Source organism: Thunnus albacares, chromosome 6, assembly GCF_914725855.1.
Source record: "Thunnus albacares chromosome 6, fThuAlb1.1, whole genome shotgun sequence".
In the NCBI taxonomy this organism is placed as follows: domain Eukaryota; kingdom Metazoa; phylum Chordata; class Actinopteri; order Scombriformes; family Scombridae; genus Thunnus; species Thunnus albacares.
Genome location: NC_058111.1, coordinates 10,818,276 through 10,832,117, shown reverse-complemented (window position 1 = coordinate 10,832,117; position 13,842 = coordinate 10,818,276). Strand labels below are relative to the sequence as shown.

The window sequence follows — 13,842 nt, the reverse complement described above, 5'->3', positions numbered from 1 at the left end:
ACCTCTCTCATTCAATCATGGCCATCAACAGAGCTGTTGGTCTCCAGGGTGCTTTGGTAATAAAGCCTCATCCTTGCCATTTCCCTTTAAAAGAATGTGTTGCTGAACAACTCTTCTCTCAATTTTTATATTTGATTACACCCTCTCTGTCTCTCTCTCCCATACCCCTCTTTCTAACAAACACACACACACACAACCACTCTCCTCAGGGTTTCAGTTTCTCTTGACTCAGCATTAGTGAAACCACAACCCTACTGGCGGATAAGGAACTGAAAACCGTCTAGGCCACCGGAGACCCCATGTGTCCACCTCCATAGGCTCTTGGACAGATTTAAGCTGGACTGTATTTCAGCACCTCTCAGTGTGTCAACCAGGATGGATGTGATGTCACCAGCTCCTACATCAGACACAAGCATGCAGGAGATCTCAGAATAGCACAGGGTCAGGAGTGCATGTCCTCTATGCAAAGCATGTTCTAATGCAGCTTCAAAAGCAGTGCAGTGGAGTTTAAGAGATAACCAGCCAGCTGCTGACCAATGTATTCCTGGAAATATCTTCTACCTAAATCAACCAATTTCTCCATAACGACTAGTAAATCTGTTTTAAGATCTTCTTTTAGGTCTCAAAACGAACCCTTTCTCTCTTCCAACCCTGGCAACACCCAGCACACATTCATTCTATCCCTCTATTCTGTCTCTACCTCACCTTTTCTCTTCTCCCCTACACACTAGCAGTATTAATCACAGCACACTAAACAGTGACTGACGCCATTCACAAGGCTTGGCTTTGTTGGCTATACTGCCCAGTGAATACAACTCCAGACCTTTTTGTCTGCCTAAGTGGACTCTTAGAGGAAGCTCCTCCCTCTCCAAGGACCCTCAGATTACCTCTGAAAAGGGCTGGGTGATGGGTGAGTTCTGCTGGGATGGAGGGGGGAGGTGGGTGACAGGCAAATGATTGGGAAGATCCACTGCTCCCGGGGAGATGTGCACCCTCTCCCTCTGGGCTGCTAGCAATGCCATCAGCCACTGCTTAGCAACCAGTGGGTTTGGCTGAGCAGAGAGTGAAAGACACCAAAAAAGGTAAAAGAAAGAGAGTAAAAAAGAAAAATATCCAAATCCCAGCAGAAAGGGGACATGATTTACTAACTACAGAAGGCATGAGGGCTGATCTAAAAAGCTTCAGAAGCTAAATTCGCAGCTGTGAAGAACAAAAGCAGGAGCTGACAGGTGAAAGAAAAGAAAAATGGGGCTTTGCGGGCTCTTGCATTCAGTGACAACAAAAACTCAGCTTTACATACTGCTAAGTTGTACAAACAATACAAAGCAAGCACATATGAATGTGAATCATCACTCACAACATAGTGCTGATATAATGTCCCAGTATGTGACTGGTCAAGAGCATTATTTCCTCATTCTATGATCATGAGCCTCTCTTTGTCTGCATAATGCTTGTGTGTGTCCAACAAGGTGTGTCCAATTCAAAAGTAGCACAAAAATGAAATGAGACTTCAGGTTTATGCATTTTAAGAGTAATACCTTTTAATCCCTCCTATCATTCCATCAGTCAAAAACTGGACCAATCCCAATAACGATTTCCTCCACCTAAGCCCTCCTATTTTCATGATTGATGTGAGTCATCACATTAACTCTGCAGTTGAGGCTGTTATAATTCCTTCATTAAACCAGTTCCCTTGTAGGCCAGTGAAACCCAGGAAGCCTTGTAAAATCGTAAAAAAAAAAAAAAAAAAAAGATGCTGACTTCGCACTCGTGGCAGATTGGCCGAAGAGGTCTGAGGCTATTGGCTGTCCACTGGCTAAAGAAATTAAACAGTATCAATCTCATTTACATTCAACAAGATCATCATTATTAAAGATTAATCAAACAAATGGGAATAATAGACCGGGCAACTGTCCCAGCTTGGGTTTAAGCCGGCTTACACTACAATGTAGATTTGCAGTTGTGAAATCCTAAAGCAAAATCACCACAGCAGTACTATCTGCTTCAGTGCAGAGACTGAGCATTACAACCCATTTGCCAAACACCTCCAATCCAGTGAACCTCCCATTCACAGGTCTGAACTACTTTCTATTGTGTTAAGACTACTTTGTCTTTCACTTGTGCCATCTGAATGCATAAATGTGTTTAAGATTTAATGTAAATTACTAAAAATGTCTATGTAAAAATGCTCACAGTCTCTGCATTAGAGAGATAACCTGTAGCCACTGTACAGAACCTGAGAATCATTCATATTCAGAGATCTTTGCTTTACACTGACTGTAGCAGACCCACAAAGTCTGAGAGAGAAAAAAGCCCTTAAAATTATTTTCAACCTGGTCCTTTTGGTCATAATATTTTCATCATATTCAATAAAAAAGACTGCATATTCTATTACAGAGAAGGGAAAAAAATCATATCATCTCTGCCCTAATTTTAACCTCCTGAAAGGCGATAATTAGCTCCAGTGGAAGAGAAATCTGTTGAATCTGCTGAACTGCCCTTGTTCATGTATTACTTTCAGTTTATATGGTTTATGAAGAAACGGGCGTTGAACAGTAACTGCTGAGATAATGATAAGGAAATATATTTATACATACTTATCTATCTTAGATATCAACAGTATTATCCTGATAACTGCGTAGTTGATGAAATTACAGTTATTAAATGATCCAAACTCTCTTAAAATATATGTAATAAATTGAGTGTATTTTCCTGGGAAACGAAGTAAAAACTAACATTCACAATATTTATTACACGCAAACCTGTGTAAAATAACGAGAGAAGTGCCAAAGGTAGCGCCAGGAGAAGTGTGTGCAAAACAAACCTGCATATATTTAAAACATGACAGAAAAAAGTTTTACAGAACAACACAGGCTGGGAAACTTACCATCAACTTGAAAATACAGTAATCCACCAACAAGGATGAACGCTAGCGGACCCATACTAGCATATTAAACATCCACGGCTGGCGCGCAAATTCTCGAATTCACTGCAGAAAAATATGTGCAAAATGCCAGGCAAGTCTATTCCGTGTTTCGGGGAGTTGGGTACAGGTCCTAGTTACTGACAAAAGACAGTTTCAATGTCCAGAAATTGAGAGGATCCATTTATCAGTAGGTCACCTCACCCGGAGCTGCTAGGGGTAAACATATCCACCAAACCTTGAAACCAAACTCTCGGTCTTTGAGTATTATCCCCGCTTGCCCCGCGAGTTCATCCGCAATCTCTGCTATTTCTCCGAGATGACCTACTGTACAAGCTGAAGCCAACAGAGCCGGGGGAGACAACAAATTTAAAAGTCCACGCTGGAAAACAAGCGTAGGCTATGCACTTATTCTCCGCAGGTCCTCGGTTCCTTCAGACGCGTCTCGGGCACCTTTCAAATCTTCAGCGATGTCTCACATCACAACACATGGCTCGGCTGATAGTGATTGGAAACCAGCCTTCAACTCTCATGCATTCCCAAAAAGTTGTTTTATTACAAAGGGAACCCGCTCCCAAAAGACCCATGTGCTTAGCTTGGGATAAGGCGCTGTAAATGTATACTCATACTATAAGTCAGTTCAATATCCTCCTTCTCTCTCTCTGCCTCTTGGTTTCAACAGCGCTGCCGCTAGGAGCGCACGGTCTATGCGCACCCGGCACAGCCCGCAGCCCACCACACTGAAAGCTTGACACACTTGCACAAAACACGGGATCGGTGCGGGAAGACAGCAGCGAGAAGGGAAGGGAGTAGTAGGCTGAGAGGAAGGGAAGTCGAAGGGTACTTGGATCTCAGTCCAAATCTGTCTGAAGTTGTGAAGAAAAAAAGAAGTGACCCCCTTTCTACAGGCAAATTAGGACCCTGTGTAATGTAAGCGGGGATGCAGTGGAGTGGATGGTAAACCCACATAAACCCCGTTTACAAACATTTGGATTTTTACTTTAATTTATGTAGCTCATTTATAGCTTTACTGTACTACTTATCTGTAGTACAGTAAGGTGGTGCCTTGGGCAAAAAAAAAAAAAAAACACCCAACAGGTAGCATATGTGATAACATATAGCATAGCTTTTTATGGTAGAAAAAATATTTGGAAAATGAGAATTATGCAGAGAAGAGGTGTGAAAAATATGAGTCACTCTTTCAGAATATGGTGATTACTAATCACTTGACTCCATATGTGAATGTAGGCATATCAAAGGTGCAGTGAAGGAATACGCTGAATAGTATGTGGATGATTGTGTATTTAGAAGCAGAATTGTAAATATGATCGCTGTCAGAAATCAATGACTGATTGACTGAGGCTGTGCACCAAGACAAGGAGAGAGGCAGCCTGTCTGCATACCAACAATACTATACATACAGCATGAGTCTTTTTCAGGGCAAAGTGCACAGACGTAAGGCAGAAAGCAGCAAGCACAGAAAAAAATCATCACAATCTATTCTCAAATTATGGACAAATTTCGATAATATAGGTGGACACAGCAGTCGTGACACAAGCAATGTTGAGGTTCAGAGAGAGCGAGTAGGGGGGTTGTGTATGTGCTCTGCACTATTGCCCAGCAACCTCCTTCATGTTGCTTCACCAGTTAATTATAGAGTGAGCTGTGAGCTGTGAGCTCCCCCTACTGGTGTCAGTTATAGCAAGCGTCTTGTCACCAGGCTTAGTAATACTCCCCTTGGTGAGAGAAGAGGACACAGCATATGCAGCCCCAAAAGCAATATTTTCTAAATCAACATGAATAACAGTGTTGTTCCCTCACATGCATGTTTCTGTTATTTCCAACAGCAGAAGTAAGCAGATTTGGTAAACACCAGAGAATTTCCTTCAATACATGGTAATACAAAAATAAGTCACTTATATGTTATAAGAACACAAGATGAATATGCAGCATCACTTCAAGGGGGTTGTAATCACCAACAGTTTTCCAAAAAATATATTAAAATATTACATTTTAAAAAGGTGACTACAGTCTTTTTCTTCCCTCACAGAGTACAAAGAATGGAAAATGATTCATCATTTTATCCAAAAAACTTACACATTGCAAATACTGTGGTTATATACACTATTAACTTAACATATATATAAATAACAATGGAACAAAGGATGACCAGATGAAGATATAGAGATGAAAGACACGATCTAACAAGTAGCCCCCTTTGTTTTTCTACCTGAGCAGATGCAACACGAGCAGGAGCACAACCTAAAAGTTTTGGATTTCCCATTTTATGATTTCCTTCAAAGTCAGCCATAGAACAAAGCCCTCAGAACTCACAGTATTTGCCCTGAGGGTGTCTGTGAAAACCATACTCTCCCAGTAAATGGAAAGGTAAATGGACTGCATTTATATAGTGCTTTTCTAGTCTATCAACCACTCAAAGTGCTTTACAACACATAACACACAACAACACTCACACACTGATGGCGGAGGCTGCCATGCAAGGTGCCAACCTGCTCATCAGGAGCGATAGAGAGTTTTACAATATTTCTAATGCTCATTCACACACACACACACACACACACACACACACACACACACACTCAATTTGGGGTTCAGTATCTTGCCCAAGGACACTTCAACATGCGGACTGGAGGAGCGGGGGACTGAGCCACGGACCTTCTGATTAATAGATGACCCGCTCTACCTCCTGAGCCACAGCCGCCCATGATAAATACAATAACAATAAAAAAAATATAGAGACACCATGACAGGATCGCTTTGGCAAAGGAAACCACTTCTATCGCCTTTAATAATAGCTTTGACTGCTCATGTTTTGGTTTTTTTTTTCTTCCATTTGTTTGTCAAGCTGCGTGTTCAAGCTTGCCCTATAAAGGCCTGACTGGGACTGCAACATGTTGTAAGTTTGCTAGCCAGCTCCCATTGCAGACTGCGCTGTCAGCTGGCCAGACACAGTGATTTGTCTTCATATTTTAATATGTTTGTGAGCTGCATGCAAATGGTGTCTTCTCAGTGCTTCCATGCTGTCCTAGTTTCTAACAGATGCATGAAACCACACACACACACACATACACACACACACACACAAAGCCAAACAAAAATTTATTGTGTCATCAGTGTTGCTGAAGGTTTGAGGCAAATAAAAGAGAGAAAAAAGGGAACTGGAGAAAGGTCATTTACTAAGAAGAAAAGCCCACTTCAAACATAAACAACAGAGTGTATGGCTTCATTGATGGAAAAGTAAGTAGAGTGTAATTCTCCCTCAAGCCCAGCCTTTTGTTCCCCACTTTCAATCACTGTATCTGCAGCAGAGGCAGCGATATTCCCCCGGTTTCTAAATATAAGCTGAAAGTGGATTTATTTTAATTAAAGTGGAGGCTGTGTTTATTCAGGATAAGGCATGTTAAGGGCTAAGCCATGGACTGATAATTCACAGATACTCTAATATGAGCTTATGCTTCACTGTTGGACGAACGTCACAGATCTTTTATTAGGGTGACATTCATAATATTACGGACAAACAGGGTTTTCTAGGTTGATGAGTTCTTTCATTTGAAAACTGAGAGGATGCAGATGAGGTATGAGCCACACATAAAAGAATGTGATGTCATTGAGGGCAAAGCAAAGCATGAGTAGTTGTTTAGAAAAAGTGCATCAATAACACAGATGGAACCAAAGATATTAAAAACATGGAGGAAAAAATAGTCTTTTATGCAATTATTTCTTTTTTCCATCCCTGCAAAAACAATTTGAGTTTACCACCATATGCTGAGGTGGACCATTTGTTTTAACTGAAACTAATCATGTCGCAATTACTGTCACATTTTGTGTAATTATGTGTTTTTAACTGAATTAAAACAAATAATCAATCAGATAATTCCCCCTTTTATTGTCCCTGTAACATCTGCTCATTGATGGATCCTGTGTGGACCCATTCATTATGAAGGTTGTTTAGCTTGACCCACATCAATCCTCGTCCACTTCTTAAGTGACATGACTTCAATCGGCCAAGTTGATTCCTAAAATCCACTGGCATCTGTGGCAAAATTAAGTTAAATACATTTCTTGTATTACTACAATAAAATACAAAAAAAAAATTGTTTTATTGCTTTTCAACAAAAGACAGAAAAAACTTTAAGCAGAGTGTGCGGTTTTTATCACTTTTAGATCTGTAGTGCTGCACTCTTTAATCAGTACATCCTCTAATATTTTGTGTTGCTGATTAAAAATCTTTTATCTGGTGGCTCAATTTATAGTGAGGCAATGTGAACATAAAGTGCTGCAGCGTTGTTGTTTTTTGTAGATAAAAGCACAGCTGAGGATCAATAGGGGGTCCCCAAGTGGAGAGTGTGATATCTATGAGACAATCAGGAGTGTACAACAGCAGCACACACTATGGGGGTTTGGAGAGTACACATTCCAGCAGAGACATTTGCTGCATTTTAATTGCATGTAACTACGGTGCAATTCCAATGCAAACTATGAATCAAATGCAGACAGTGACAAAATGTGTAGTTTCACCAAAGCTGCTTCTTCTGCGTGTCTGAGGGAGAAAGAGGAAAGTGTTTTTAATTGTGTGCCAGGTCAGAGGTTCAGGTAGCAACATCACTCATGATCAGATCAGAGTGGTATTTGGGGAGCTCTTAGCTGGATATCTTTCATGGCTGAGTATCCCCTTACTGGGTTTAGGTCTCTGTGTAGGGATGATTAGGAGCTGGAGGTAGAGGGAGGCGGTGTGTGGAGGGGGACGATGTGTAGAGGGGTGATTAATGTAGATGTCAGTAGTGGCCCTCCCTCCTCTGCTCCCTCCCCAGCATCCGTAATGACACCTGGGGAAGGCAGAATGGGCCTACCTGCAACCCAGGCTCCCTCAGCAGGGCATGATTCTTCCCCATGATCCTCCTCTGTCAGCAGTCCTGTCACTGGGCTCGGATCAGACCCTTATTAATGGGACTCTATGTCAAACATAGATATTAAGCTGTGCTCTGCTCCGCACTATCCTCGGCAATAACACCCACACAGGCACACACACTGACACAATCATTTCTATACAATACAGTGACAGACACAAATACACACAGAGCACAAGCACAACACAGCACACTCATAACTCATAAACACATCCCTACATGCGCGTTAACATTCACTGAAATATTACTTTCTTATTTAGCAAGTTTAACGGATTCCACTCCAGCATGACAAAGAGTCCATAGATCTATTAGATATCTCTGTTTCTTCCCTCTCCTTCGACTCTTTAATACACACAACCCAATATCACATTATGCTGAAAAAGTGACAAACCTCTCACTATGATGCATTGTTCAACAATGCAAATCACACCACCCAGGAGTGAATAAGATCCATGCTGTTAGAAAAGGGTAGATGACTACTGAGAAAGGATTCAGCATAATCTCTGTCCAGAAATGTGGCAGGCTGCACCCTCGCTGCTGGCCAAGCCTCGGCGACTAGGACAGCTTTTGCTATTTAGGCTTGTGGTTTGAATGTGATACATGAACAAGGGAGACATTTCTAAGAACTCAGGTTTTGGGAGACATAAAACAGCAGATCTGGGTTTATTCTCTGCAATAAAACATTTAATGGAAGTCAGTGTGACACATGTTAAATTCCGTGCTCACTGATACTCCCTCAGAGGGGCTTAAGGAGGAGGTAGGGCAGATGGAGAAAGTATGGAGGACATGACACCTGAGCTCAGTGTGGAGAGAGGCTTCTATCAGCAGGACTGTATGTAATGCATCGCTCTGTCTTCCTCTGAGTTCACTGAAAGGCACAGGAAGTGAGATAGGGGCACCCTATCAAATGTTGCAAAACTGGGGATTACTGTGTTAGAATTCTTGCTTTTCACATTGAGTTTGGCTGTGTCATTTCCTGTTCTTGTCTCTCACTTTCATGTAGAGGTTGGTACTAAATAGCTAGCTTACGATATGTGATTTTGTTTGCAAATTCATGAGAACATGCAGAATCTATGAAGCAAAGGTATGGGACACAGTAAACAATATTCACGTGTTTCCATGGCTATTAAGATGTAGACACGTACCGTAACTATTTTTAGGAACATGGAACTTTTTCTTCAGCCAACCGTGCTTCAGCAACATTTAGAATTAGGATGTTTGAGGAGATGACTATGGCATACTGTAGCTAGCAATATAAAGCATGCTGCAGTCAAGACAAACCAGCAGATATTTGAAGATCTTGAAGAAAATACTACACTGACTAATCATGGAAAAGTTATTAAAAAAAAACAAATATTCTTTGCTCAACATAAACTAACATTCAAATTAGTTTACTTGAAAAGATCTTTTCAAAGTAGCTACTAAGAAACTTAAGTAAATCTGGCTGCAACCCTCTTAAAAAACGTAAACAACTCTAAGAGTCCACAGCTATGCTAGCAGCTCTGTAAGGCAGTACTAAAGTTGCCAGTATGTCTCATCAGAATTGCTTGTTGGATGGTCCAACAGCTTCAGAAACCCCTTCTCCCCACATCTTTCCAACATTGAAATTTGAGGGGCTGTGCTTGACTATTTCTGAACTTTCTGAAACCAACAATCCCACATCCACACCAACTCCATGCAGAGATTGGCCAGGCATGCAGAGTAGCTAAAATAGCCAGGGACTGAACTTCTCTCAAGCTTTTTTCATTCTTTACACAACAATTTCTGTCACTTTTGATGTGTACAAATGAGTGTAAACACTCTGAATGTCTTCCAGGAGGGACTCGTCTCATCCCTCTCTGTGAAAGCAGGCTTCGACAACAAATTATTTTCAAGCATAACCCTAAGGCACAGTGATGCATTGAGCTAAATGCTAACTTGCTCACAATATAAATGCTAATATACAGTACCAGTCAAAACACACGTTTCCATTCACTTGAATGAGAAAGTGTGTCTGTATAACATGCTGATACTTAACAGGTATAATGTTTACCATGCTCACCACCTTTGTTCAGAGTTTTAACATGCTAACATTTGCTAATTAGCACTAAACACAAACTATGACTGAGGCTGATGAGAATGTTTTTGGTTCTGTTAATTTTCAACCTCTGGGAACCATGATGTCAGTACAAAACTTTGTGTCGATCCAGCTGAAAGATGTTGCAATATTTCACTGGACAAGTGAAAACATTGACCTGCCATTGGCACTATGGTCCAAATCCCAGTGGGCCACTGCATTCGTGGGCTGGTGGACCGCCCTGTCTGTCTCTTTACTGGCACTCTCTGTGTGCCCGTCATTCAGGGTGTGCATGAGAGCATGCTGCATGTGTGTCCCGGGATGAGGCTCACTGGCCAATCACAACCTAGTTATATACTGTACTTAACCCCCCCCACCCCTCAGTCCCAGCAGATAAGTCCAGGGGTGAATTTCTTTCCCAGTACACCCCTGAGGTCCAGGAATATGGATGTCCGTACCAAATTTCCACCTATGGGTCCATGCCACTAGCATAAAAAGTTGCAGTAAAGTACACTATATGAGATAGGTTCAATTGCAAGGAATCCAAAGTTAACTTCATGGGATGATCTGTCTCCTTCCTTCTTTTTTTTTTTATTTTGTGTCAAATTCTCGTTTCCCCCCACTCTTATTACATATTCCAGCTCTCCTTCTTCAACTACATTCCTGTCATTTATGGAATTTCCCTGTCTACGTGAAAAACAGCCCACTGCCGGGGTCCTGAGAGCTGAAGCTAATTAGCTGGCCTACTTTTTCCTGAGCGTAGCTGCTTAATCTGCCTCTGTGGAAACTCATCACAACTGTCATCCCCCACCTAGAGCAGACCTTGATAACAGGGTGCTACTCATTGCCATGACAGGACAGGGTAAACAGTTTGGTTCAGTGAGCGATGGGCAGCAGACGCTAATGAGTGAGAAGTGAATACTTGAGCCCTGACTAGTCAGAAGGGAGGCAATGAGAGGAAGGGAGGACAAGAGCTTCTCAAGTATCTCTCCAACCTCCTTATCAGTTAGGACATTGTCCTTCCTCTCTGCAGTCCTCCTACTCAGGCACACAGCTACAGACAACATTAGCAAGGCTCTATTTCCTCTGGTTTGTAAATCTCTAAGACTGGACTGAAGAGTGGTTTCATGTTTGGCATGAGTAAACCTTCTGTGTCAGTCCACTGTCTCTGTTTAAAAAGGAAGTTATTTGTTTTCATTAACTCTGCAGGGAATTCTGTAAGGGCACAGTTGGTCCCATGAATGCCCAAGTAACCCTAATAAAGCACCCAAATAAATGGATTTATTTAAAGTATAAGTATTATTTATAGTAGTAAGTATTATAATCTCAAATGTCTCAAATCTCAATGGTGACTGAGCCTATGGCCTGCTGATGAAAGCTCTTGCATTTACAATATTATGATTATTACGAACTGGGTGTCGCTGGCGTCTTTCCCGTCATGCATTCAAATCACACAGCGGTGTAGTTAGTGACGCGTTTTCCATCACCCATTGGTTGATCCGCCAGAGAGAGTAGGCAGACCTAACGCAACAGACTCGCTCTTCAATTCACTTGTGCTAGCGTGACATCACACAGCAACACTTTAACAAAAACAGGATTGTTAAACCTATTTACACTTTTATCCAAATACAAATACAAATACAAATAATCTTTCTGCCTCAACAAATACAGATACAAATACAAATACTGGGCTCTCTGCGCATCCCTAACAGTGACACTGTTTGGATCTCTGGGAGTGAGGTCAAGATAGGTCCAAACACACCTGCTTTACTGCTTAACGCCTTATGGTGCCACCAAAGAGAATGAAACAGAGATTTTTGAGATTGTATATTTAAGCTATCAACAACTTTAATTCATAATAATTTCTTTCCCCATTGTTGGGAATGTTAACTTGGCATAAATATCCTCAACAAGGACAAAGAATTTATAAGTCTTGTTGAGGAAAATACACTTTACAAGACAGACAGCACAACACATTGAAATGTCTGAGGTACATTTTATCTAATCAAAAATACCATTATTATCCTGTTGAGTTTCTCCCATGTAAAAACAGTATATATATATATATATTGTATATTTCCTATTCTAGTTTTTATTTTGGCAAACAATTTAACTAAAGAAATGTGTTTTCAATATGAGGAGAATGAGGAAGAGATTATCGTGGAAAAGCTTTCAGATGAGTTGGTAGTATTAGTATGATTGCTAGCACTTTGCCTCATGCCAACATGGTCACACTTATATGAGCACATATGTGCTAGCCTATCAATCATGTAAATTTTCTGTCCAGTCCAAAATTGGTTATGTTGACATACTGTGTTAAATTGCATCTGCATTAGTGTCCCTGAACCCTTCTACTGTATGTTACTATGGGCTAAACTAAAAATGAATTCCTCCATTATCAAATGTGTTTTTTAGTCATGTACCAGCTATTTCTGTGTAATAGTGCTGGCACCTTTCCTGGAATTAGCTACTCTGAATATTTATTATTCTTTGTTAGAGGAAGTGTGGGTGTGAGCATGAAGTTAAGTTTAATTAGACCAGCTTTCTAGTGGTGGCATGTGATCAATAAACAGTATTTAAGGATTGTTAGACAATCCAGTTGTGGGAAGGCTTGAAATTTATTTTCTGCTTAAGAAGGCAACAAAAGTATGTGGAAATGACATTATACTATGAGTGTCACACTTCAATATAGTATTTATGTGTTAGTTTATTTAGTAAGGGCAGTATTTATTGGATTGGGTTGCGTTATATTTTTGATGCTATTATATTGTGCAAGAGCTCATGTTTTTTTGCCAGTATGAAAATACTGTAACTTTCTTTGGTCTGTAGCAGAGCAGCCGCTCACTAGAGAAAGTCAGAGTGGTTGACAGAATTTCTGTAAATTTCTGAAAACTCAAAGAATCTAAAGAAATATCTTGGCAGCAATCTTACTGTTTCAAGTCCCAACAACTTTGACATAAGACTTTTTACTTTCTCCATAATGTGTTGAAAACTCTTTGTGTGTGTGCATGTCTGTGTAATTTTAAAATGTATAATAAATATTATGCCTAATGTCTGTATTGTCAATGACTGACATTATAATGTACCCATTGCAGCAACAGAATCTCATTTTCAGGGAAAATGAGTGTATAAACTGTGTTTCATACAAAATTCAGCTTTTATATGCTAAAAGGCTGTTTTTTTTTACACACTCTCAACCATGCACTCACTTTTGGAATGGAGCCCAGAATGAAACCTGCTCCTCTCACCTTCTCTCTTGTCCCAAACCTTTCCAGTCTCCCTGTCCCCTCTGTACACTATTAACTGGCTGTAATCATGACTAGAAAAACAATATTATCCCCTCAAGTCCTTTAAATTGTCTGCTGTGATCCTCACCTTTAGTCAGGTGTTAAAGGGGGAAACATTAATCTCAATATTCATATTTGGTAACCCTGTGGCCTGGGACAGTTTGATGTGTGGTGAACATCTGTTGTCCCCTATTGCCAGAAACTAAAATTTGTTGCCTCCTTTAGTCTGCGGTGTTGCCATGTACAGCTCCATGGAGCAATTTGAGACTACACAGGATGACTTACTGTGGTTGTGAACAGTGAAATTATAATAGAAAACTTATTTGGACATTGACATATAAACAATCTTCTATACAATCACTAAAGCAAGTTTAAGCATTATATTGTTACGAAGTGACAAAAACAAAACCTAATTTTAGATGTTTAGTCTTGAAAATGGTCATTTACATTTGGCTCTCATTTATTGACACTCTTTGGACTGCTTTTACCACTGGATTAAATAAAACACATCAACTTTTTGATTTTGAGGGGTATTCCACTTAAACAGACGGCCCCGCCCCTGTATGCTGAGTGCTATTGACAGAATCAATTGATGCCAGTACACATCAGAGGTTCAAATTTAATTGTCCCCCAAAATGGAAAGTGATT

The 13,842-nt window shown here is 40.6% G+C and overlaps 1 protein-coding gene across 11 annotated transcripts in view; it reads right to left on the bottom strand.

Moving 5' to 3' along the window:
- robo2 (roundabout, axon guidance receptor, homolog 2 (Drosophila)) overlaps positions 1–13,842 on the bottom strand; it is a 343,248-nt gene that overhangs the window by 159,791 nt on the left and 169,615 nt on the right. The window contains exon 1 of one of the 11 annotated variants that reach the window (XM_044355126.1): positions 2,888–3,663. The exons of the other annotated variants lie outside the window; for them this stretch is intronic. Coding sequence (XP_044211061.1) covers positions 2,888–2,942 — 55 coding nt within the window. The 5' untranslated portion in view covers positions 2,943–3,663. Of the gene's footprint in view, positions 1–2,887; positions 3,664–13,842 lie in introns of those variants that run through there. 11 annotated transcript variants of the gene reach the window in all.